The following is a 27,617-nucleotide window of genomic DNA, read 5'->3' as shown; positions in this document are numbered from 1 at the left end:
CTGTCAGGTAGTTTTCACTCAAACCGTTTTCATTCTGATTCACACCTTAACCATCAGGTGATTGCAGTAAATTCAAGCCAATGTTACAAAACTGAACTGGTATTGAGGGATTACTGACACACATACACTCAACTCAAGATGTTGACCGGATGACCAGATGCCACTCGAAGTGTTTAATCAGGATTTGGCTTATCCCCCATGAGTCGATTCATATGGGAAGGTGTGAACCCAGTAATCTCACTCAGATGCAGAACAAAACAACTGCAGCGAGGAGGTGGTCTCTATCTGGTCCTTAAAGAAACGCTGGAGTGGTTTGTTTGTGGTGGGGATGTGATCAAACTCTGACCCAACAACAAAGTGAACAGGTTTGAGCTGAGTGGCTCCTGCACCCCGGACGCAGCAGAGCATGCAGACTCGAGCAGCACGTGTGAAACAGTATAGTATTCAATCGAGTAATATATTCCAGTCATTTCCTCAAAGTGCACTCAGCATTCTGCTAGTTCTGCTTTATTGCTCCGAAAATTGCAGAGGTCCTGAACAAAAGACAACTCTGCCTTTGCTCCGTGTTAAATTGCAAAGCAGCGTCTCTCTCTCTCTCAAACACAGAAAACTCCCCTCGTGCATAATAAACATCTTCCTGGATTTACTTACTTGCTCCAGCAGCATCTGACCAATGAGCAGAGCACCTGAGTTTGCAGTGATGCGTTTTGCTTAACTTGGATTTATCTGTGCGAAAAAGAAACCAGACCATGGCAAAAAAAACAACAACACTCAAAGTTTAAGAAGTCAACAACTGGTCTGGACCAGAGCAAACAGAACCACGGGTGTGAAAACGCCCTAAAAACACGACAAACAGCGTAACCTCTGGAGACCGAGTGAGAAACAAGAGAAAACACTCTCTCTGCTCCTGCATTCACGTCAGACTTGTTCTTATCACAGAAGTGGTCGCAGGAAAGTTGCTGTTGAATTTGAAGCTGTGGGGGTGTCGCCTGGTCGATTTGTACCAAAGCAGATTGTTTTCTTTGTGGCAGTTTGGTCTAAACATTTTCAGCCCCGTTCATTTTCGCTTCCTGTGGGAGTTTAAATGAAACTCTCTTTTGTTCTTTTAGTTAGAACAATTTTCTATTGGTAATATTCCAACAATTATAACGTTGGACTTGGCAAAAAAAGTGAGCACAGCAGACATGTCGGTGATAATTCTTCATAACAGCAAAACTCTAGAAATAAAATCTTCTGTACTGGTTGCTGTTTTTTCTTCCAAGTAAGTTTGATTAACTAAACTTTGAAGAAATGGACTCCACATTTTAAAGTCTTAGCAACAGACCTCACTTGAACATCCACTGAGAGAAAGCAAAGGCGCTACTCATCTAGTTCTTCTTGGTAACACTTTATAATGGCAGATTTTCCATGCCCCTTCCAGTGTGGCCATTCAAATCAGTTGTAAACACGTCCTGGCCCACAGAGCGACACCAGCTTTGTCCTGCTCTTTGTTTCGGATGGTGTGTATATGTGCAGAGCAAGAACAGGAGGCTTGATGCACAGCAACAACAATTAAGGAAGAGAAATAGAAATTATGGTGCAAATTAGAGTTGTTATCAACTGGAATTATCCTTTAAAATGATTGTGATGCATTATTGTTAATTACAGAGTTGTTGAATGTTGTGAGGGCCCGAGGTCTAATGGGATGCGATGCAATTACCAGGTGAACACAGCAGGAGGCTTGTGCACTTGCGTGGCAGTGGGTGTGTGTGTGTGGTTGTAACCGCTGTGATGTATTTGTGAGGGCCAACCAGACAGAGAGTGAAAATGCAGTGCACTACAGGTAACAAATCCATGTGCAGTGAATACATTGAGCAGAGAAATGTTCAGAGTTAAAGAAGTGGACAAAATGGCTTCAAAATCCAATTTCCCAAACCTGCTCTACATTCAGCAGGGAGCGCTTTTTTTCTTCAATGCAGCAGAACTCAGTTATTTTTAAAAGCACATTCAGCTGGACGTCACTTTTAGTACTTTATTTTTTCTATTTCTGTCTCTCGGTACATGCGTCATACATGTAAATGGCGGAGGTCGGATGAAATACACATTCAAATATTAATATGGCGGCCGCGTATGGCGGTGTATGTGTTTTACCGTGAGTCTTTACATGCACATGGAAGAAATGATTCATGTCGGCTTCGGAATCTGTTTTTCCACGAGAATACATGTCTGATAGTTTCTGTGTCTGACTCAATGCATGTTAATAAAGGTATTTCTGGAAGTGTGTGTGTGTATATGTGTGTGTTCCCCTATTCTCAGCTCTGCAAGTGCTCATTTATGGTTTCCAAACGTTTGTTTTTTTAATCTACTTCACTTCAAAGGGGCACATGGAGAGCTGGGGGCCTTCTACCATATGGGCTCTAATTGAAGAAAGACAGATAAACAGATAAAGGGAGAGAGAGAGAGAGAAATTTGGGTTTGAGAGTGTGTGTGTCTGTGTGAGAGTATAAAGGGGTGGGGGAAGTGCTGGCATACAGTTTACCTCAGTGCAGTGGGACACTTAACCATCATGCAAAACCCTGCAGCAGAGAATAATTGTGTGTGTGTTTGTGGGGGGGTATATATGTGTGTGTTTGTCGGGGGGTATATATGTGTGTGTTTGTCTTAAGGGCTGCCAGTAGAGAGAAGTGTTTACACACACACACACACACACACACACACACACACACACACACACACACACACACACACACACACACACACACACACACACACACACACACACACACACACACACACACACACACACACACACACACACACACACACACACAAGCCCTCTGCTAGTTGGCGGGAAAATGTCAACGAGCTCTCTGTCTCTTTCCATCTCTGTCCCTCTCACAACACTCAAAACACACATGTACACAAACATCTACATCAGCTTTCGTTCTGTTCCGAGGATACAGAGCAACTGAGGCTATTGATGTGGTTAACAGCTGGAAGATGGATGAGGAGAGATCAAACCGAACCTCAGTGGCCATAACAATAAGGCAATAACAGTTTCGAGTCTTTGTTTTTCTCACTGTAACATTATTGTTTTCATTCAAAGTGTGAGCAATGTTTGGGTCTGAGCCGGAGAGATGGAAAAACTGAGTGTCCCAGAGAGCCGTGTAGTCTGGATCCCAGCTGACTCCTGAACAGCAGTTACACCAACAGGGAGGAGCTCGACGTGGAAAAAGAAATCTTCTCGGCTGTTTTGCTCTTTTAAAACCTCCTTTCACGTGCGATTTCTTATCTTCTTTATCCAATCTTTACATTTCTACACCGTGTTTCCTCTCCCTCTCTGTCACTGAACTGGCCTGTCACTGCATATATACCTTTGCTAAATTTTTGCTTAAATCCAGTAATGGGCACAAATCTGATCTAAGAATGAGTCTTTTCCACCTCTGCCTGCCTCTTTTCTGTCTCTGTCTCGACAACAAGGTGGATTCAGTCTCAAATACCGACGCACAAAGCCGAGAGAGGCAACAGATGTTTGCCTGGCTATTATTTCCAGCTCTCTCCGTGTCGAAATATGCTCAGTGCTCTGTTTTGATGTGTACAATGAACCTACTAGAGCTGCACCGCGGGAGGTCTGTGCAGCACTGGGAGTGGCGCGGTGGGGAAGGCAGCTTAGGAGCTTTTGGACAGTCTACACAGCTGTTCTAGACAAAACAACATGGAGCTGCCCCGGTCTATATTACAGGTGTGGCATTTTCTGGATTCTGAGATGCGATACGGACGTGGACGACTCTGCATCGGTGCAGAGACGGAGCATAATGGATTCATGTTTTCCGTTACGTTCATTGTTCGAGTGGTTTTCCACTCCAGCTTCAGAATCAGGACAGACGCTCATTAAAAGTTAAAAATTAAAAGCACGCACCCAGACACACACACACACTCCTGCAGACAGAAATTCTTCCGGCAGATTATGATTCAACGCTGGGTTTAAACTTCTTCCACGAACATAAATATGAATTCAGCAGGTTTTTAAAAAAAGATCAGTTCTAAGTGTGAGTGATTAGAAAACATCAGAGGAGCAGAGTCACTTGTTGACCAGCGGAGTCATGCACCTCAGTGCAGTGGTGCTGCTAAGGGGGGGTCAGGGGGGGCCACCTTGATGCAATAAAGGCTATAATCAGTTTGTCCTTTGAAGCCTTAGGCGCAGCACACAAGTCTAAAGTGAATGAATGTGAAATCAGTGTGGAGAGCACTGACCACTGTGATAGACTTACTGTCGTAGTCAGATTTTTGAATTGAAAACCTTATTCTGTAATTAGAGCACAATTCTAACAGTCTATAATACTTATAATACTATATATATATTATTATAATACTTTTTAAAGCACTTTCTAAATACAAAACAGAGTTCATATTTGTCTGACAGCAGCCAGGTGCAATAATAGAGATAATTGTGGATGTGATCCATTGAAATGTATCAAGATGCATCACTGTGCATTTGAATGGTGAGAGTAGTGAAGAAGCACACGTCTCCTGCACGCTGACAAACATGGTGAAACATGCAGCGCTGCTCTGTCACAACTCTGCAACTGTTCGACTGACAAATAGGGGATGAAGAAATAAAAGTTACATTGCAGCTGTTTCACAGTTGCAAAGAGTGAAGTCGATAATGAATTATCTTTTATAATTGTGTTAAATCTGCCACTTGCTGAATGATTCACTCCGTGTTCACAAGCTTTGATTCATCCCCGCTGGATGGGTAATGACATTGTTGAGGTTTACAGAACAAAGTGCATAAACAGGTGCCAAATATTGCACCCCAGGGTGTCTCACCACCTTTACACAGCTTCCTGCTTTACATGCTTGTAAATCTATGGGCGTTTGCTTCGTTTCTTCAGTCTCAGCCCCTCCACTTCCTCCCTGTTTTACATTCCTTGTCCTCTAATCTTGTGAAGTAGAGAGAAGAGCGAACGTCTCCAGGAGATTTGAGAAGCCCATAAAGTAAAGCGGCTCTCTTCCAAAGGCAGCTAAGAGGCTCAGGGGAGGACGGCAGTCGTCGTCTTCTTCCAGAACATGTGCCTCAGAGCAGTGACATGGTGTCACAGTGAGAGAGGAGCACAGAGCACATGAGGAGAAAAGAAATATGGAAAGAGATGGAGACAGACAGAGAGAGAACTTGGTCAACTTGTCATCCATAATAGATTGTCTCTTATTCATTCAGGCCCATCCCACCTTGTAGGCTGAAAACCTGCTGTGCAGTAATTTAGATCTCAGAAAGAGCAGCTCTGCCACTTCGAGTAAAGTTTAATTGCTTTGCACAACACACACAGCAAGATGATGATAAAATTAATGAATGTAATGAGCTGTCGTGCCGCCTTCACTTTTAAATGTCTTGACATAAGTGATACATAGACAACGACAAATATTATTTAAAATTAATATTTCGATCAATATTTCATTAAAAACGTTTTTCAACATGATATAGAACCTAATGTAAATATTGTAGATATTTTGACTTCAGCATTTTTTTACAATTCATATCACAAAGACAATTAGCTCGAATGACATTTAACCATCACAACTTGAAATGAGGAGGGAAGGATTTTCTAGTACAACAAAAGCAAAACATCAGATTTTATTATTTTTTAATAAGATCATTTAAATCACGTTAAACTGTTAGTTAAAAACAAAAAATTAAGTGATTATAAAATACATATTAAAGTTGATTAACCTTTTTTTTCTTCTAAAACTTGATTTCATGGCCTGAAAGTTTGACAAAGATCCCAGTGCAGTAGTTTGACAGGAAAATACTGGGATTACTGACTAGTTAAGTACATGTACACTTTGTTTTTCACAGTAATGAGAGTATCTAAGTTGGTTTCAACATATTTTCAGATTTCTTGGCCTCGAACTGACTTCTCAGAGTAATCTGGTTTCTGTAGTGCATGTGAATGTAGTCAGTGGGTAGAAGTCAGTCCTGTCAGTGGGTGTGATTCAGTGCTCTGCGGTGTCAGTTTGAATATATACCCCAGAGTTCACCTCTTCTATTCTGTCAGGTAGTTTTCATTCAAACCGTTTTCATTCGGATTCACACCTCAGCCATCGGGTGATTGCAGTAAAATCAAGCAAACGTTACAAAACTGAACTGGAATTGAGGGATTACTGACACACACACACAAAATACACGAATGTGCAGACACAAGTGGACCCTGTCCACAGACATTGCAACTAACTATAATTTTCGTTGTCGATTCCTGTAACAATTATTTTCTTTATTAATATTTTTTTCTAAAAGAGGTCAGAGAAGTGTGAAAAAAATACAATTTCGCTGAGGTGATAAAATGTGTTTGTTTTGACTCAGTAGCAATAAAAAAACAAATTAAGGAACAAATCCTCACATGCGAGGAGCTGAAAGCAAATGAGGTTTGGCATGTTTGCTTAGAAAATAGAGAGAATTTGCCAATTAACTAATTACCAGCTGACTAATGGATTAAGTAATAATATCCAGGTTACATATAAAAACATAATCCTCTTGTTGTAGTTTGGACAAGGGAGCAGAGGCTTTGAAATGTAATGCTGCTGCCTGGTTGAGTGTGTGACAGCAGAGTTACAGCAGCCAGCTTCCTGTCACTTTTAACTTTCCGTGTTATCACTCATTTTGAATGTCAACACAGCCGATTACATGGCACAGCTGTTGTCATTCATTTGCAATTACAGAGCAGGGATTTGATCGACATCAGTATAAAGTGGTTGCCTGAGAGTTAACGGGTATGAGACCAACCTTACATTGGATTTTTTTAGATATAAATTCAACAATTCTTCATTAAAATGTCGAAAAACAACAAGACCCATGTTATATTTTGTTGATCCCAAATTACAACAATGTTCAAACCCAGAGAAATATTCAATTCTATTCAAGGTTACAGGATATTTCACTTTGAGCGCTTTTTTTAATTCATCATATTATCTTTACCCGTCTCTTCTATAACCTCAGATGGTAAATGACGTATGACGGAGGAAAAACACGCTGCTCGCCAGTTAGTCACTCCACTGTTATTTCCTTCCACTGTTTGTATCGGTCACTAGAAATGGACCACGATCATTCAGTGCCATTTGCAACGTGAGTAAAACGTAAATACATTATCTCATCTGTGAACATGAAAACCAGATGAAATTCAACAGTTTTCCTGATGTTCAGACATAAAGAAGAACATTTTAAAACACTGAACGTGGATCAGTTTTTACTAATTCTCCTCACACACACACGCAGTCAAGATGTAAAATAAAACACAGATGAATCATCAGAATTCAGAGTCACTCTCTCACACAAGGGTCAACACGAATTCAGTCTGAGCTGGAGGAGTTTGAAGGGGGATGGGTGGGGGGGGGGGAATGAAAAGAAGGAGGAGTGGAAACAGAGTGAAGAGAGAGGGGTCAGAGGAAGGTGGTACAAAATGGGTGAGAAATTCAGAGGATTAGGTAGTCAAGCTGGACGTGGACGGACAGAGTGGGGACCGACTCGGAGATATGCATTCATAATTCATTTCCAGAAGGTGTGTGTGTGTGTGAGCGTTTCATGTTTTTGTGTGTGAGTGTGTGTTGGGGAAGGCATGCATTTGTGAAACTAGTAGTAATAGTAAAAGTTTGTAGAAGCAAAAAAATGTGTGTCTTCATGCACACGTCAACATCGGTATATAAACGTGGGTGTAACGTGTTCAGAGGTGTCACACTCCACTGTGGCGATGTGTGTTCTTTGAGTGTGCGCTTGCTCATTCATGTGCGGCTGTGAATGCAGTTTGAGGGGTGGCTCTCACACGGGTGCATCTGGAGGTGTGTTTGTGTGCGACGTGCGGCCTTGAGGAGGGAAAATCAAAAGAGCTCCGGAGTTGTGAAGAGGGCCGTTCCTCCCGCGCTAAAGAAGATCAGGGACGCTGTGAACTGCGGCTCCGCTTCTCTCTCACTCACTCACTGAGGATTAGGGAGAGAGAGGAGTCACGTCGGCTCAAGTAAAATGTTTTAGTTTGAGTCAAAATCCCACATCAGTACGATGTCTTTTGTCGGAGAAGCTTTGTCCTTGTGTCTGCATACGTGTGTGTGTGTAAAAATGAAGTTTCTTAACCTGAGTTAAGCCTCTGATGCAGCACTTCCTCTCAATATGTAGACAACTAGAGTAAAATGCAAACCCACCAACGATGAACCGTCATTTTAAAGAGTTGTTTCACACAAATCAGACAAAACATTTTCTTGTTTGCCCCTTGGGTCCATCTCTGAAACCTCTGACACCAAATCAAATCAAATTGCCTTAAGCGATGGCAACAAAGCACCAAACAAATGACACCTGAAAACCTTTATCCAGTCCCAGTGATCCTGAATAATCCTCATTTAAACGACCTTGTTATTTACCAACACAAATAGTGGAGATGAACTGAAAGATTCAATCAACTGAAGGTGAATTAAAAAGAAATCCATAGAAGCATTAGCATGTGGACACAAGGCCAGAGAAGGTAAAGCCCCGACAGTGAAAAGACACTGAAGGGAAAAAAAAGAAAATATATTAAATAGTAAAGTCGACATAAAACTGCTCTTTCTCTAAATCTATTCTGACACCACAGAGAGACTATTTAATGTATATAAAGAATTAAGTGTTTTAAATCCCTCTCTTGCTGTACAGACTTGAGTTGGATTATTTTTAGATGTGTCAGATTTCCAAAGAGAGCCACTGTACCTATTGCTATTTTTATCCATCCAGGATAAAGTGACATTTGTGAACACAACACAGAAAACCCCCACAAATTGTGGTTATCCCATCAGTGTAATCTGTGCAGGGGAGCGGGCACAAGGAGGCAAATGTTTTTACAGCTAATGAAAAACGGCTGAGCTCAATTTGGCCCGAGTCAAATTCCAGTGAAGTGGAAGCGATGGCCGACAGGCACGGTGCCCAGTTCTGGAGTGCACCCAGTGGTCACAATGAAAGGTGGGCATCACACAGAGGGGCGAGAGGCAGGGTCATCTCTCAAGTTGTCTGACGTAGACGTGGGAAACTGAACAGAGACGGTGCGGAGACGGAAAAAAAAAACCCATATGGTTCATTACCTCCACCAAGGAGGTTGTGTTTTCACCCCTGTCCGTATGTTTGTTTGGTTTTCAGCATGATTACACAAACACTATGGGACAGGTTTCCACAAAACTAGGTGGAAGGATGAGGTGTGGGTCAGGGAAGATCCCAATAAATGTTGGGGCGGATCCAGATTAGAAAATTCTTTATCCCTTTTCACAACAAAGGCAAATTTTCACCTTTTTCTGAGGAAATAATTACATGAATCTGATATTTGTCAGTGTTTGCAATGTGGTGCAGCATGATGGAAGTGAAGCAAACTGCTGGGCCTTGGTAGAAGTATGTACGTTCTTCTGAGTAAGATTTCAGTTGCTGCACAAAATGTGGTGCACGTGGATTGTCGTTTTCTCAAAGTTATAAAAAGACGTCAGATACAGCAACAAAATAGCTCAAAGTCCTTCTGTACAGTCTCGTCACAGCTAAGAAGTTAAGTAGTATAATTAGTGAGGATATATTATGTGGAAACAAAAGGACGAATGTCTGTTGTTGGGAATCTTAAATCTGAATGTTTTGATGAGTTTATAGACATCACTGGAATCCAGCTGCCGTCCAGTGTGAAGAAGCAGGCGAGAAAAAGTTTTCAGTACAGATTCTTCAATCCTAAAAGATGCTGAAACATTATTTTCCGGTGGAGATACAGATTAAATTCAGGAATGAGGACTTTCAGACGAGAGGGCGAACAGATTGCTACTCAAATTCATGAGATGGTTGAGAAGGAGACTGAACGGGAACCGCCGAGGAGCGGTGTGAAAAGACGAGAGCAGCAGGACGAGACATTTCCAGATGATTGTAACCTTCACAGAAGCCAAACAACATGACTGATGGAGGAGTTTAACCAGCAGCCTTCAGATTAGTTAGATGCCGTGACTGATCGAGGGAGTTTAACCGACGCCCTCTCCGTACTCCATCCATCTCTCTTCAGCTGATGGAGAAAAGCTGTGACACCTCCTCCTGTTCTCCGCCTCACACGTCCTTCCACCACCCCTGTCATATTTCCTGATTGATGTCTCCGCGACACTATTTCTCCGTCGTTCTACCTGAATGTATTTTCCTCCAGCGGCACGGTGGGAAATATGCCAATGAGCCAAAAGCAGGCCGAGTGGGGGGAGGTGTAACACTTTGCAACGCTGATATCATGCTAATGGTGTTGTGAGAACGGCTGAACCTCTGTCAGTTGAAAAGCTATTAGAAACAGTTTGGTCTGACTGGATTTAGATGGAGGGGGTTGATCCGGCTATTTCATCGCAGCGCAGTGTAGTGTATGTGTAGCCGTGCTCTCAAGTCATTAATCTCTTTGTTGCTGTAGGTCTCACATTTGTCAGCTGCTGGATAACTCATTTTGGAGCTAAACTGATCACATCAAGCACTGGCAGTTCTTTAGCGCTTTAAAATCATTCTCCACAGGAAGCCGGTTTAATGAGAAAACTGATGCCGATCTCCCGCTCTTGTTTTGGCCAATCAGGCTGAAAAAAAAAAAGGCCAATGCCCGCCTGCGATTGGCTCAGTCAAAGGCGAGTGTGCAGTAACAGCGTGTTATCGGATAAAGCCGCCCAGTGACAGATGATCCCTGGGACATCTCACTGCACTGAAATCTCTCACTCCACTTGTCAGTCTGGGTATTTGGATTTGTAACCCTTCATCTCGTTCGCCGGCTGCCTCCTTCCTCTTCTCCTCTGCCCTTTTTTCTCAAATCTGTGCGTTTCTGATTTACAAGTGTAATCCCTGAGCATGACGGGAATTTCTCACTCCCAGATCCTCAAAAACTAACACTTTGGGAATAACGCGCGAAAGCGCAGACACTCGTTGCTCTGAAAGATTTACGCGATAATAAGTGCTGATGTACTTTTAACAGTCTTTGTAATAGAGACAGATGGGAGGCTAAAGGAACAACAGGGAGGAGAGCGGAGGAGGGTGACAAAGGGTGATTCATACCTGCAGCGTGGAGAGCAGGGAAGGATTTAGTCACAAGTAGAGGAAGTGAGATTTCCCTTGTGTTGGGGGAATTGGACAAACAGCTATTAAGAGAAGAAGCAGCAGCTCGCCCCCATGCTGCACCGTCTCGCCCTCTTCTCACAGGCTCTTCTCTCGCCGCTCTCCGCTGAGGGTTTCTGCCAAAAATCGTTTCAGATCCGGTGATGGAGAGACACAGGAGGGCGACCGGCGCCTCAGCCACAACGGCTGTGAGCTGACCTCACACACACACACACACACACACACACACACACACACACACACACACACACACACACACACACACACACACACACACACACACACACACACACACACACACACACACACACACACACACACACTTGTAGAAACTGAGCACACATCCATACATCATCTGAGCAGACACAGATGGATGGTCAGTCAGCTGTGAAATTCCTGTGGCTGCTGTGTATTTGCTCCATCGGGGTGATACTGTACATGTGTGTTAGTGTGTGCATGCGTGTCACTTTGCACCTGCACTCATGCCTATACACACTTGTGTTGTCGTTTTGGAATAGTTTACTTCTCATTGTTTCCAGTGTGGTTTTTTAAACATTATGTTTTTTTGCTTTATGATCAGCACAGTTTACAAACACGGTTCTATTCAACACTCGCAGCTAAAAAAAAAAGGCGAATCCTTGACACCTTGACTACCTCGAATTCAGAAATAAGCTTTGTGGCATCCTTAAACCCAACAGTTTTACCTGGATCTTTCCTGGATCAAAACAATGTCAGTTATGCTACTGTGTCACTTCTGTGTGTGTGTGGGTCTCTGCTTCCTGTGTCATCGTGTGCCTGAATGCATAAGTTGTTGATACCTAAGGAGGAGGTGCCACACCTCATCATCCAAGTCTGAACGTGGCCCTTGTTTCCTGTTGACACACGTCACCCTGTCCGTCTGTGTTACCTTTACGGTCTGAGCGAGGCCGGACGAGACGGAGTGCAGGAGCAGGAGGAGCAGCAGGAGGAGCAGGAGCCCTGAACGCCTGCTCACATGTTTCCTCCACTAATAGGCAGGAGTTAAATAGGGAAATCTGTGTCCTGCATCATCTGATTATGCATGTGGAGAGTCAGTATGGGAGGGAAGGAGGGAGAGAGGGGTAGGCAAAGTTTTTCTGAGCATAATTAGAGCTTGATTAGTGTTGAGATAAGCTTAGCCTTTCAAATGACCCAATTACTGCATGCAAAGAGGGTAGAGGTTATTTTTGCATTTGCTCCTCTCTCTCTTGCTGTTTTATGTCTCTCTGTCTCCAACACACACACACACACACACACACACACACACACACACACACACACACACACACACACACACACACACACACACACACACACACACACACACACACACACACACACACACACACACACACACACACACACACACACACACACACACACACACACGTCAGAGTGGAGCGGGTGTATTTTTTTTTAATGGGCCAGCGAGTCGTGTGCTGAACAGATGTCACAGCGTTGGACCAGAGGCCGCAGCAGACAATCAGACCACTGGGAGTGTCAGGCAGTGGAGGACAGCCGCTAATTATAAAGACACCTAGATCCCCCCCCCCCCAAAAAAAAGCTTTGCAGCCGGCCATCTCACATTTGTCAAACAGGCCAGAAACCGTTTAAAGTGCCTCATGATAATAAGCATTGATTTTTCTTTCAACTTTAAGAACTTTGCTTCCCCGCTGGACAAAAGCCAGACGACACCTGAGCTCCTGAGGTTAAAGAGCCCACACTTTCTTATAATAAGCACATTAACGACGACTGATTTCCATTCTGTGCCACATAGTTACACTTCCCTCGATAAGCCAGCGATGTGCTTTCCTCTAGTCCGTCACCTGGGGCACTTTTTGGGGATTTATTTCAAAACTGCATAACTGAAAGCAAGGACAGATCTGAAAACCAAAAAGCCGCGGTGTGTTCAGGGACACATCAACATCAATTTCAGCTGTCAAAAGTCCTTGCAGTCAGTGATTATGTTTTCAGGAAACCGAAACCTAGAAGATGGATGACAAAGCACGGAGGTTGTAAAACAGGATCACATCAGCTTGAATGTGTCTTTTCTCCACACTTTCAGTTAAACAACAGATTTAGCCCAATTCAATCAAACCCTATGATGTGAGTTGTCTATTGATTGTTTGGGCTGTAAAAGAAGTTTTAAAAAGGCCATTACAACCTCCTGCAGCCAGATGCTGCATCTTTAAATGACTTGTTTTGTCGACCCAGAAGAAAGTATAATAATATTCGAGTGCACGTTTGAGGGGCTGGAAACAGTTTTTCTCTTTCAAGTTTTAAACAAACCAAACTTGCACAAACATGCCTGATTGTTTTCCATCGAGATCCACGAATCATTCTCCTAATAAACAGATGTGATGCAAAAAACGCCCTCTCTCTCAATGTTAAAGAAAGTGACCTGGATCTGCCCCACTGATCTGGATCCTCACAAAAATACCAAGGCTTCTTCCCTGACCCACATCACATCCTCCCACTAAGTCTTGTGTTAATCCGTCCGTTAGTTTCTGTGTAATCCTGCTAAACAACAGACCGAGAAACAAACAAACAAAACTGAAAACCTAACCTCCTTTGGCGGAAATAGTTTAAGAGCTTGTCCAAGATCATGTAGGGACAAATAATACAAAGTGAAAAACAGATTCCGAAGTGTATTCTCGTAGGATTGGATGTTGTTTTGGCCGTTTTTCTGTTTTTCAGGCGCCATCTGAAAGACGTTATTACAACGGCTCTGAAAACGGGATCAAAGATCAGGACGGGGATTTACTGTCACTTCTGTTTCAAGGAGACATTTGTTTCTCGTGCTCGGCCCCGTTCACACAGCGACTTGCTTGTATAAGCTGTGTTTAAGTTTTGTTTGGGGGTCAGAGGATGGAAACTTTAAATAAAAGAAACTTCCAAGTCTACAAAATAGTAATTCCTAGGCCACGGGGAATCAGCAGTGCAGAGCCTGGCAGTATTGACCTGAATTGTCTCCAGTATGAAGATGGATGTAATGGTTATGTACTTTATTACATGAGAGGGGAGGATTATATAGTGCGGCGATATTTCAGCTGTGTCTTTGAGGCAATGACGCCATTTAAATCTCTCATTAACTCTGCCAGAGATTTATCACCATTTGAATGAGCAATGGTAAATGATCTTTGGGATTATGCTAAGCTAAATCAACCACCAACAAGAGAGGAGCAGCATCTGTATAGAGCGTCTGAGCTACCCGTTGTCCCCCCCGCGCCCTTGTCTCACTTGCCGCCTCCTCGCCAATTTTTGCAAATTCCTCTCTCTCTCTCTCTCTGACACTGCTGCTTAATTAGCGTTGTGTTGTGTCTGTACGTGGGTGTACACACGTGCACCTGAATGCACCAGATGTAATACACAAGTGCGACTAAATGCTTTTCTCTCGGCCCGAGAGTTTGCATGTGTCTTGGGTGTAATCAGTTTTCAAGTGTTTATCTGACTCGCCTCACGGAAAAGTCACAGAATTAATTCGGGATTTCAGCAGAAGTCACCGTTGTTTTCCCGAGCCGAGCAGACAGACGTTTAAACACCTACCTATATAATGGTCTCCGCCTCGCTGTCATCCCCATCATCCTTTTTTTAGCTACAGCCTCGCTCGCTCTGCTCCCTGCTCCCTCCCACACCCCCATGCTGCGCCTCTCTCCCCTTGCCTCAGCTTTCATGTTTTAAGAGCTCCTCATTTCCTTTGAGTACGATATTGCCCCCCCTCGCCGGCTCCCCTCTGCCGCCCCCCCTCATGTTCCCAGCTCTGTTACTTTCTCCTTGTGTTTGCCGGAGTGAGTGGCAGGTGTCTCCCCCAAATGCCAAGCTATAAACGGGAGGCAGTTGCGACGGTGGCCTGACAAGTAGCATGTGTGTGTTTGTGTGTGTGTGTTTTCTTCTCTGGTGCCTGTGTTTTTGTGTGCACATTATGACTGGCGTGGAGGGACGGCTCTTGTAATTGAACCCTGGCCGTGCTTGTTGAAGCTTTCGGAAAATATCTGACTGGGGGAGGCTATGAGGAGAATTCAGACAAACAGCCAGCAGGAAAACTGATGCAGAGAGAGAGAGAGAGAGAGAGAGAGAGAGAGAGAGAGAGAGAGAGAGAGAGAGAGAGAGAGAGAGAGAGAGAGATTTGATTAAATAGGCAGCACTTGCTCAAATGGACAATTACTTTCAAGAAGTGAAAGCCACACACATTTACTGACCCAGAGGACAAAAGGACAGCATCAGCCTTTGTGATGAGGATCCAATCAGGCTGAAATTTAAACAGCAAAACATCTTGGACGAAATGTTGGTGCATCGATACGATTACATGATGTGGACAGAAGTATCTGGACGCTCCTCTCCATATGATATTGTGTCCTTCTGATCTGGGGATGTTCTCCACACTTTTCCAACAAGGGAATGTAAACTAAAACCAAACCGACACATCTGTCACTTTACAACCAACAACCAGACGGGTTCATTTAACACCTGTTGAGTGATCGGTCGCTCGCACACACTCAGGACGAGTATTTAGCGAGTTGTTGTTTTATCATCCGGTGCACACATCCGGTGCACACAGTGTTTAAACAGCAAATGCACTTACGCCCCAGGGTTGAATTGGGTTTTCTCCTGTTCCTGCGAGCGCGTCCGCACCATCTGCAAAGAATGCTGGAACTCCTCCAACTGTGTCAGCAACACAGCAACACACAATCGAGCACCCAATTGCCATCGCAGCGCAGTTTAGGTCTTAAGCACAGAATGTTCTCCCCAGACACCTCGATGTTGGCTCTCTGCTGAAGTTCAAGGCATCGCAAATATGAGTTTAACGCAGGCCGTGATGTTGATGAAGCACCGTAACAGAGACCACTTACTGTGACCGGTCGAACCTGCTGCGTGCTCTTCATGCACAAGCCCTCAGTCTAAATCTAATTATAAAGTCTAAACCAAATCCTGCCCGTCAAACAGTCCATTGAAGTTGTGAGGAGTGGGATAATTGTGCTCACTCCATAAGGACTAAATAACCAAACTGGTTCTCATAAAGATAGAAGCGCGCACACATGCAATTCTTCTAATGGTCAAGTAATCCATCCGTGATCCATATCACTCACTCTCTCGAGGGTCACCGGGGGACTGGAGCAGATCCCGGCTGACTTTGAGCGAGAGGCGTGGTACGTCCTGATCCAGTCACCAGCCTATCACAGGACCGACAAACAGCCTGTCACTCTCACATACACACCAACTGTCAATTTCCAGTCTCCAATGAACCTAACCCCAGTCTGCATGTCTTTGGATTGTGGGAGGAAGCCGGAGTACCCGGTGAAAACCCACACAGATACAGGGAGAACAAGCAAACTGAAAGATCCCCGCTGAACCGGGATTCAAACCAAAAACCTTCTTGCTGTGAGGCGACAGTGCAAACCACTGCAACACTATGCCGCCCTTGATCAAGTAATCAAACTTTCGAATGATGCAGAAGCAAATGTGAGACAGTAAAGCTTCAGTCCACATACAGCGCTCCATCTGTGTTCAACAGAGAGCCTGGAAAGCAAAGTTGCTAAAAATAGTTAAATCTTAAGGTGCTAGGTATCAAATGAGCTTTAAAGCATAATACTCTTCACCAGAGATTCACACCAGGCACAAATCACTTTAATGGAAACTAACCTCGATTCATTTCCTATTTAACTGCAGTACACGGGGAAATGCATCACGAAGCATCGCCGTTGAAACAGATTTTTATGTACCTTGACGTTTCTTTCTGGGAGTTGTTACAGGTTTGGGGGTTGGCCTGATGCCAGCTTGATGCCTCAGCTAATTGCTAATTTGCAATTAGTTTTCTATTTATGTATTCCAGGCTGCGCTACGGTTGCGGAGCTGCAGGCGGACGAAAGAAAATCTGCAAGAGTAAATTCAAGGATGTGCTGACTGTGAGTTCAGATGTTTGAAAACATGTTTTTAAACATCTGAAAACAAGGTATCAGGATTTTGTTGTCGATGCAGGATTGGAGATTTCCCCCTTTTTTAGAATCCCCTCATTTAAATACTTAAAACATTGAATCCCTTTTCTCCTTTGCCTCCTAACTATAAAAAGCAGACCAACACTATCAGTGAACAGAGATGACTCCGTGCTTTACAGGGCAAGTGATTAATAAAACGTTTGAACAACTAGATTCTGGTGGGAGATCTTCTGCCCCCAGTGTCAGAGCCATATGGCCGTGAGCAGCTTTTCTAGCTAATATCACCACTTCCATCGCTCAATCTGTGAACTTTAAACACCCACAGTTGTTCTGCGAGCGGAGACACTTTCTCCAACATATACATGCACAGCTAGGTACAACCATACAGTGTGTGCATATCTTATAGCACAGCAAACAACAAAAAGATAAAGGATTGGATTGGAAGGAATGAAAGGACCAACAGGGATGAAGAAGGAAAGGATGAACTGATGACAATGTTGAAAATACAAAGAGAAAAACTGAACAGAAGGCAACAAGGAACAAGAATCAATTGTAAATGCAAATTCAGCCAAGAAGCGATATCACATGTAAGTGTGAGGCAGACGTGAGCTGAGGAGAAATTGAATGGTTTAAAAAGAAATGATAATGGGACCAGTGGGATCATTGTGGAGCTTGGAACATACACGCTTTGGTGGTTTGTGGTTCATTTGAGATTTGAATAAATGAAACTGTGATCTTTTCTTCTCGTTCTTTATGAAACACTCTCTACTCACATGTGCAGCAAACACTTACTTTAGGATGTACAACGAAGAACTAAATGTCCCCGTCATGTCAGCTTCTACAATAATTATAATGCGCTAAAACGTGTAGTAAAACTTGAGGAGAAAGGTTATCGAGCCATGGTAACTCAGTCGAGTGCTATCGAGTGAGTCTCACTGAGACAAAACTACAAAAGATGCAAGAACACAGAGTCACAGATACATACGCACATGCAATGTACACACGGTTTTACACACTCTGATGCACAAAGTCGCAAATAGCAGCTTTATGGCTAATTAACAGATGCAGCAGGCGGGGGCAGAGCAGTGAATGGAGATAAAGCTGTGGAGGAAGGGAAATGTTAGCTTTCTGCAGAAAGGAGGCAGAGAAGCATGAAGCAAAGGGCAACACAGATGGACAGATAAAGCAGAGGAGGAGAGAAGAGGAGGGAAAAAACTGATAGAAATCAGTTTGATACCCCTTAGGGACTGAATATAGATACTGTATGTTACAGCTTATAATTATAACATTTGTCCATTCAAGCCTAATTAAACAGAGTTAAACGAACTGAGGACAGGGGGAACAACAAGTGAACCTGATGCCATCTTCAGCATATGCATCAATTATGGTTGAAAGCTACTTGAGTTGATCTTAAACTCATGGTTGAATGGTCCCCACTACTTTAGCTTTTAATAACCATCCCTAGCACACTTGAGATTAATGGGAATGTCATAGGCTCATTTATTAAAAGTTGACATGGCAGGAAAGAACAACAGCACAGAAAGTTTTTAGCCGTGAGTCCTGAACTACGTCGAAAGAGTTTCTCTTAATAAACAAAAGTGAATCATTTAATTGAAAACAAAAATACAACTAATAATATTAATAATGACAATAAGGAATATGGAGTATAAAGGAATTTATGTCTTTTTAAATCTTTGGTCCTAAATCAAAATACTGGACAGACGAATATTGGCCTGATGGTGGCGCTACATTGTGCGGGGTTCATTAAAGTCAACACGATACATCTTGTGGATCCATAGAGCCATGCAAAAATAATATGATGAATTACCATTTATTATAAGTTAAATATCCATGAAATTAACACAGTGTTTAAGTTTAGGATTATACAGTATTGATTTGCTGTTGGTATGAGACAGAAAATAGGCTGCCATGACGACAGCAGTTGTGTGTTTGTCTTTTCTGTTTTTTTTGTGACGAAAAGGTCAGCCCCGTCAAAGACAACAGGCACTGCTCCCGCGTCCGAGACAAAATGTCACATACTGTGTGCAGAGACGCACACAAACACACATTATGTTACCCTGCGTATATATACAGTGCCTTGCATAAGTATTCACCCCCTGACTTTTCCCATTATGTACTGTTACTAACTGGAATTCAAATAGACTTAAATAAACTTTTCCCGTTTGATCAACAAAACATGCATAGTACTTGGAGGTGCAAAATAAATTTTATTGTGACACAAACAATAATGAGAACAAAAGTTGACATCTGTTGGGTGCATAAGTATTCACCCCCTGTGTCAATACTTGGTAGAACCCCCTTTCGCTGCAATTACAGCTGCAAGTCTTTGGGGTATGTCTCTACCAGCTTTGCACATCTAGAGATGGAAAGGTTTGTCCATTCTTCTTGGCAAAAGATGAAGCTCAGTCAGATTGGATGGAGACCGTCTGTGAACCGCAATCTTCAAGTCTTGCCATAGATTCTCTATTGGATTGAGTCTGGGCTTTGACTGGGCCATTTAAGACATTAACATTCTTTAATCCAAACCATTCCTTTGTAGCTCTGGCTGTATGTTTAGGGTCATTGTCCTGCTGGAAGATGAACCTCCGCCCCAGTCTCAAGTCTTTTCAGACTGCATCAGATTTTCTTCAAGGATTTCCTGTATTTGGCTCCATCCATCTTTCCTCTATTCTGACCAGTTTCCTGTACCTGCTGAAGAGAAGCATCCCCAGCATGATGCTACCACCACCATGTTTCACTGTTGGGATGGTGTGCTCAGGGTGATGGGCAGTGTTGGGTTCGCCACATAGCGTTTTGCATTGAGGCAAAATTCAATTTTGGTCTCATCTGACCAAGCACCTTCTTCCACATGTTTGCTGTGTCTCCCACATGGCTTCTGCAAACTCCAAACGGGATTTTTATGGATCCTTTCAACAATGGCTTTCTTCTTGCCACTCTTCCATAAAGGCCAGATTTGTGGAGTAGACGACTAATAGTTGTCCTGTGGACAGATTCTCCCACCTCAGCTGTGGATCTCTGCAACTCCTCCAGGTAACCATGGGCCTCCTGGTTGCTTCTCTGATTAATTTTCTCCTTGTCCGACTCTTCAGTTTGGGTGGACGGCCTCCTCTTGGTAGGTTTGCGGTTGTGCCATATTCTTTCCATTTTCTTATGATGGATTTTATGGTGCTGAGAGATGTTCAAAGCTCTGGATATTTTTATAACCTAACCCTGCTTCATATTTCTCCACAACTTTATCCCTGACCTGTTTGGTGAGCTCCTTGGTCTTCATGATGCTGTTTGTTCAGTAATGATCTCCACAAACTCTGAGTCCGTCACAGAACAGGTGTATTTATACTGAGATTAAATTGCAGACAGGTGGACCCTATTTACTAATTATGTGACTTGCAAATGTGACTTGTGAATGCAATTGGTCGCACAGATCTTTGTTAGGGTTTCACAGTAAAGGGGTGAATACATATGCACTCAACACTTTTCAGATTTTTATTTGTAAATAATTGTGAAATCCATGTAATATTTCCCCACTTCCAAATGATGCACTATTTTGTGTTGGTCCATTACATAAACTCACGATGAAATAAATTTTAATCTGTGGTTATACCATGACAAAATGTAGAAAAGTCAAGGGGTGAATACTTATGCAAGGCACTGTATGGTGAGACAAGAGCACATAGCGGGAGAGACACGTGGACCACACGGGATAATACCCCCGTCCTCTGCTGACATCTGGGAACATGTTGTTCTTTACAGAGCAGCTGTGTCGTAGTCAACCTGACATCTGTCCATCACATCTGTCCATGTCACTGATTCTCTCACACTCACACACACACACACACACACACACACACACACACACACACACACACACACACACACACACACACACACACACACACACACACACACACACACACACACACACACACACACACACACACACAATACATTAAATAGATAAAAGATCCAGGGCAAGAGAAAAAAAAAAGCGAATAAATAACTAAGGAGTGACGAAGACAATCTAAAAAGCAAAACCTTATATCCACTTCACAGGCAGACGGCCATTCCTGCCTCAGCCTCCACCTTCTCTCCGGCTTTCTCCATTTCCCTTATTGTGGGAATTACAGGTGTGATGCGTGTTCACTTGTAAGCAGAAGTAAAATCGATTTTCTGTCGCCTTTAGAGGATAACCAAAGGATATAACACTGTGCGGTGCGATTGTGTAGGTGTGAGTGTGTGTGTGTGTCTCGTTGAGATTGGTCCAAAGGAACAGATAAATAAAAGTGTGCATACCTCTGTGACAATCATAAAACCACACAATAAAAGACACAAGACCGCACACACCCTGCTTCCAAAAAAAACTGTTTGTGCGACTGCTTTGTGTCTTTGTTTTAATATCTGTTTGTGGTGGGTGCATCTTGGTATGAAGGATTTTCAAGGTTTCTGCAAAACTTAAAAACAAAAAACGCTCCCCTGAGTTTGGATTTGTGGTTTTGAAACAACGTAGGATGAAGATAACAGTCAAGGGTACGCAAGGTTAAGGGTAAACAGTCTGGTAATGATTGAAATATATGGAAGAAGAATTGAATCCTAGAACAATACGCGAGTGTGTGTGTGCATACGTGCGTGTGTGTGTTTTTAAGAGATTTGTGTCAGCGTTGTAATTTGTCTGCACTGAACCATGCACATTGTTGTCCTTGTAAACTGAGAGCAATGAGTGTTTCATTCAAGATGCTTCTGATAACAGCAGCTCTGCTGTATGAATTCAATTAATTCTGCTTGTGTTTTTTTCTGGTTCTCTTTCCCTCCATCTCCTTCCATCACCGTTTCCTCTCCTCTCCCAGGTTACGGTGGGGTGGAGTTACTGTTAGTGCTGTGTGGCCTAGATCTGTCGCTGCCCTGCCCTCACCACTGCATCTGCTACACTTCACCTAGCACCGTCTCCTGCCAGGCCCACAACTTCCATGCCGTGCCCGAGGGCATCCCCGCCCAGAGCGAGCGGGTCTTCCTGCAGAACAACAAGATCCAGCGGCTGCTCCGCGGCCACTTCTCACCCACCACCACCATGTTGTGGCTTTACTCCAACAACATCTCCTACATACAACCCTCCACCTTCCACGGCTTCGACCGCTTGGAGGAGCTCGACCTCGGGGACAACAGGCACCTGAAGGCCATCGCTTCAGACACCTTCCAGGGCCTGGGGCGGCTCCACGCCCTGCACCTATACCACTGTGGTCTGATCAGCCTGCCACAAGGGATCTTTTCGGGCCTGAATAATCTCCAGTATCTCTACCTACAGGTACATGGATAACAGCTCCTCTTTATCTCTACTGCATAATGCATCTGCATCCACAATCGCATTATGCTGTAATCTGTCCATCAGCCTGGCTCAGCACTTACTGCCTACGAATTGGACACTGATCAAATGCTAGCCGTTATCCTGAGTGCAGGGGAAATGCCACACAGCCTCCCTCGCACTAAGAAGCCTACAGTATAATTTCTGTGGTCAACCACTACAGGACAACAGCAAAGGAATTGAAATCCAGGATTGAGTGTATGATTTCATTATTATTACAGAGTGGGTTTAGGAGGAGATTTGGTTTTACTATATGGAGAGGATCTCTTCTATTAGTATTGATTGAAAAATGAATGCTATTGAAATAGAGGAAAGGTTACATCATTGATTCTTGACGACATTCTTACATTATCTGTAACAGTTTGGTACAACTTGTTGTGAATAGATCACTGACAATCATTGGCTCCATTATTTTAACAAAGTGCTCAACTTCTGACACATCATTCATAAAGGCAAAGAAAATCATGTCTGACCTGTTTTACACTGTTTTTGTACTGGGACTCTTCATCATGCATCCACAAACCACCAATGTTTGAATTCCTTGTTGATATATTATGTGTAATTTGTAAGACAAACCTTTTCCTTTGTGTTGCAAAATGTATACTAGTATTATTTACTTGGGTACTTGTGTGATGCTTGAACTGAGCTAAAAGCTGTTGTTAGTCATTTCAGTGTTTTTTCAAAAGTATATATTATTACAATGCAGGTAATTATGCAAAATTATTCATAAAAATAATCGCAGCTTCTGTTTTTCTTTCCTCCCCCAACACCCTGGCAGGACAACCAGTTAGAGTTTCTGGAGGATGACCTGTTCATCGACCTACTGAACCTCAGTCATCTCTTCTTGCATGGCAATAAACTGTGGAGCCTTCGCCAGAACACCTTCCGTGGTCTGGGGGTCTTAGACCGTCTACTTCTCCACCAGAACCGAATCCAGTGGGTCGACCGCCAGGCTTTCCATGACCTGCGACGCCTCACCACCCTGTACCTGTTTAATAACTCCTTGACGGAGCTCTCTGGTTCCAGCATGACTCTGCTGCCGGCACTAGAGTACCTACGGCTTAATGACAACCCCTGGGAGTGTGACTGCAAGGCCCTGTCGCTGTGGGATTGGCTGCGGAGGTTCAGAGGTTCGACCTCCACTCTGATGTGTGTTTCACCACCGGAGCTGGCAGAGAAGGACCTGAAAACACTGAAGAAGGAGGAGCTGCCCAGTTGCTTGCCAAGCGAGGGTCATGGTGCCCCAGATCGGGAGATGGATCATGGAGAGTCTTTGAACCACTTGAATCGTCACAGAAACCATCATAACCACCATCAGCGGCCGTACTTGCCCCACGGGGACCAATACAGCTTGCCTTCACCTTCACCCCTGCCACGGCCGCCAAAGGGAAGCCGCAGAAACTGTACCCGCCGGGGTCGCAAGGCAAAAGGGGGTCTCAACGAGGTACAGGTACTACTGGAGGGGGATGAGAAAGACTATACTCCAGACGGGGGTAAATTTGACCTGTCTGGAACTGGACGGAGGAAGAACAAGTGCACCCTCAGGACTTCTGTCGGCCCACCAAGTGGGGTCCAGAGAGCTAATAATAGAGCAGGGTCACACCTTTCAGATTTTATTATCTGTTTCTCATCAGCCCTGCTGCTGTCGCTCAGCTCTGTGATCCTACGCTGAGAAGGGAAATGGACTCTATGATTCATTCTCCTGAAAACCCCTGCCCTGGCTCTTACAAAGGGGCATGTGTGTACAACTGCGTGTACACGTCTGTGTATAAAGAACATTATCCAATATCTACTGTCGAAGTATCCCTGAGGTTTTAGGGCAGGGATCATTATGAGTCAGGGAAAACAATTTATCCCATTGCTTTGATGATGTCACCAAGGGGAACAACAGGAAAACTTTGCATTTGCCTCAGTGGCATCGATTGTTTCACTGAGTTTATGTGCTTATAAAACTGTACAGCCACACAAAATAAGAAGCCAATGATTCATTTTAATAATGGCAGGAAACAACACACGGTTAGGATCAAAACAATTCAAGGCTTAGTCTCTATGTTTAGCCCTCTTGATACAACAGTGCTCTCCCAGCACACCCTTCATCTGTCAATCACACCGAGACAAAGACACAATCTGACGCACTTTTCACTCAACAGCAACAAAGACTCGAGAACAAAATCCTGCAAACACAATTGGCAGTAACTGAGTCATCGCATTGGCAGTAAAAACTATAATTACTATAATGTATGTCTGCTAGTAAAGTGCTTTTACTTCCATGTCTCACGGCAGGGTTGACTCACTTTAATGCACATCTGTGTTTTGGGGGTTTTAAGTACACACCACTGGATTTATAACACATCAATTTTTCAACAACTTTTAACACTGTTAATGTTAATATATATCCTTTGCATCCTATCAACTTAAAAGCCATTCAGAACTAACCAATCATTAAATGAGCCAACTTGTCACAGCGTAAATGAGTGAGTGGATGAACAAGTGAAGATTTCAGTGTTGCTGCTTTGTGTGACTGTGTGTCCACTGAAGAAATCACTAAAGCCATGCGGGTAGAATGAAGCTAGATTGCAAGAGTGCCTAATGGGAGCCAGTGGCCATTGAGGACAAACTGTGGTGAGAGACGTTCCCATTCACTCTTCGACCTCATTGGCTACAAAACCGAGGCCTCAACGAGCCCGAGCGGCCTGAAAGGTCGACTTATGCAGGCCAAGGAAAAGGCTGAGGCCCAAGCCCGGCTCACAAAACTTCAGACTCCCAGAACCTTTTATGCACTTTCCTTTGTAATGCTGTGGAGGTTAATGTAAAAACAACATATAAATATATCCTTCAAGCACAGACAATTCAATCCAAATAGAGGCAGGAGGGTTTTCAAATGCTGGGGCCTACAATCAGGGAAGAGTACAGCTGACAGCAACAATTGCAATATGTCCCCTGCAATGGTCGAATCAATGGTCTGAAACTGGGAAAACAAAAAGCAGCAAAGAAACTGTTAAAAAAGGGGACGGAATAAACTGCAACAGAACGTTTCCTGTGTGTTGAGTGCACTCCAAATCAGACGGACTTGACAATCTGTGAGCCCTGAGTGGAGAGCTGGATTTTAAGGCCGCCACGTCCGAGAGGAGCGATACTCAGAGCCCTTTCTGAGTCTTGGGATTTTTCTTTGGAAAAATAGCAGAGAAGGACAAAGGACAAAGAGGACTGTGGGTAACGGCGCCCTGAACCATAAATTGGAAGAGTTCACGCACAACCACCCGTAACAAAGCCCGATCACCCTCACAGCCTTCCTGTACCACTGAAAACCACCAACCCCTTTGAGCCCACGGCTTTCAAACCCCCGGAGCAGAGCGCCACAGATGCTGTCCATGCTTTGACTTTTAGACCCGAGCTATTTCAGAGTAACTCACCACAATGTCTCACATGCTCGGTTAAAATGTACAGACACACACCGGCCATCCAGGTACCTAAACTAGCCAGTGATGCTCAAAGTCTCCTTGTTTCTTATATCATTACGAAGTTATACATTCTATATTAAAAACGAGCCGTCCTGACCGAGCTCAAAGGCTAAAAACACAACCTGCTGACAGAAAGCACAAAAGATTATCGTTTCGGTTTGCTGGCGACCTAAAGATAACGCATTTGGACAGGAATCAGAGAGCAGGGGCCACATTTGTGTGCGCTTCCTGCGGATCCCCCGTCTTTTCATGTCTATCTATCTAAATGTTGGGGGACAAACAGAAGCCTTCTACTGGTGTCACTCTGCTGACATGCAGGATAAGCGCCCCCTACTGGTGAACTCGTTTGTGCTGCTGTGAACCCAGAGGTGATGTAAATTGTGTCTGTTTATTCTCGTGAGGATGACTTTTTTTTTGTAAAAAGAAAAAAAATTGTAAAAAAATTGTAAAAAAAAAAATGAAAGAAGAGAAACTGACTCTGTTGTGTCTCGATAGTTCCCTAAATAAATAAACAGGGAGCTGGAGGCGGAAAGTTTATTTTTTATTTAATACGATTATCATCATTAGAATTTGTTTTCATTCCGTCACTTATTTGTTGGTTTTGTTTCGCTGACTCATTCAAGATAAATGATACACTGCACTGCCGTCTCCTGCTCCTCCTCTTTTCTATCACTCTATCCACTCCTCTGTATTCCCCTCCCCCTTTTCCTCACCTCCCTTTCTCTCTGCTTACTCTCTCCTCTCTCTCCATTCTCAGCACCCACCCTCGTTGCCTCCCCACCCCACGCCTCAATCTCCTTATTCTTTTCCTCTGCACTCTTCCTTTGTGCAACCCAAATGTTTTGTATGTGGTTATCAAACAATGCCAGACTCAAAAGCTGTTTATAAATAACATTAAATGGAAAGTGTCCTCAAATGGCTGAGGTGGTCTGTGTTTGTTTGCCTGCCTTTTGTTAGCGTATAGGCACACATCTGTGGCCGTGCGCAAGTGTCTGTGTGTGGCTAATACACAGACCTCCAGAATGAGCCCTGAGGCTGAATGATAAGGCGAAGAAAGGAAAGAAAAATGGTTAAAAAGTGGGGAAAGAAGGTAATGGAATAAGTTGGTACATTCATCTGCTGCAGGGAGAGAAATATACCCGCATTTAACCAGGATATATTTTGGCCTCCTTCATGTCCTAGTTTCAGTCATACACTCAGCAGTCTCGTATTAAATATGCATCAGAACGACTGCAAGCGCAAGCACGAACACACAAACGCACAAATACGTGCTCCTGTCAGGCTGTATTAGCCGTGAGGCTGCAAGGGAGGTGTCTTGTGTTAGGTCAAGGTGAGGTCAAATAGAGCCCAAGCATGTGCTAAGTCCCCTTTGTTTTTTTGCACGGCGCACACAGTCATGTGTACGTGTTTGTGTGGCCCCGACTGTGCCTTTGTGTGTTTGTGTACTAAACGTGCGTTTCCACCGGTGCAGCGAGTGTGCCCACTGTCACGTCAGATCCAGCCTGACAGCCGGCCCGGGCAGCAGGAGAGGTGTGCCTCAGAGAGACAGTATCACTGCTCTGTTTGTAAAACAAAGCTGACAATTGGGAGGGAGGAAGACACAAAGAGAGAGAGAGAGAGAGAGAGAAAGAAAGAGTAAAGCACGAGGAAATAAAGGCAGACGGGTGGAGATATCTGCAAAAGAAATCCATGAAGTAGTTATCAGCACCGAGCAGACCAGCAGCCAGAGGAGAGGGAGTCAGAATAGT

General features: G+C 43.8%; 1 protein-coding gene across 1 annotated transcript in view; it reads left to right on the top strand.

Moving 5' to 3' along the window:
- The window catches only part of LOC118121707 (reticulon-4 receptor-like 1), an 84,808-nt gene extending 58,019 nt beyond the window's left edge, over nt 1-26,789 (top strand). The window contains exons 2-3 of the mRNA XM_035177767.2: nt 21,897-22,351; nt 23,187-26,789. Coding sequence (XP_035033658.1) covers nt 21,897-22,351; nt 23,187-24,080 — 1,349 coding nt within the window. The 3' untranslated portion in view covers nt 24,081-26,789. The remainder of the gene's footprint in view (nt 1-21,896; nt 22,352-23,186) is intronic.
- The last annotated feature ends 828 nt before the right edge of the window (nt 26,790-27,617 follow it).

Source organism: Hippoglossus stenolepis, chromosome 15, assembly GCF_022539355.2.
Source record: "Hippoglossus stenolepis isolate QCI-W04-F060 chromosome 15, HSTE1.2, whole genome shotgun sequence".
Classification (NCBI taxonomy): domain Eukaryota; kingdom Metazoa; phylum Chordata; class Actinopteri; order Pleuronectiformes; family Pleuronectidae; genus Hippoglossus; species Hippoglossus stenolepis.
Note: the sequence above shows the minus strand (reverse complement) of the source record. Positions and strands in the feature narration are given on the sequence as shown.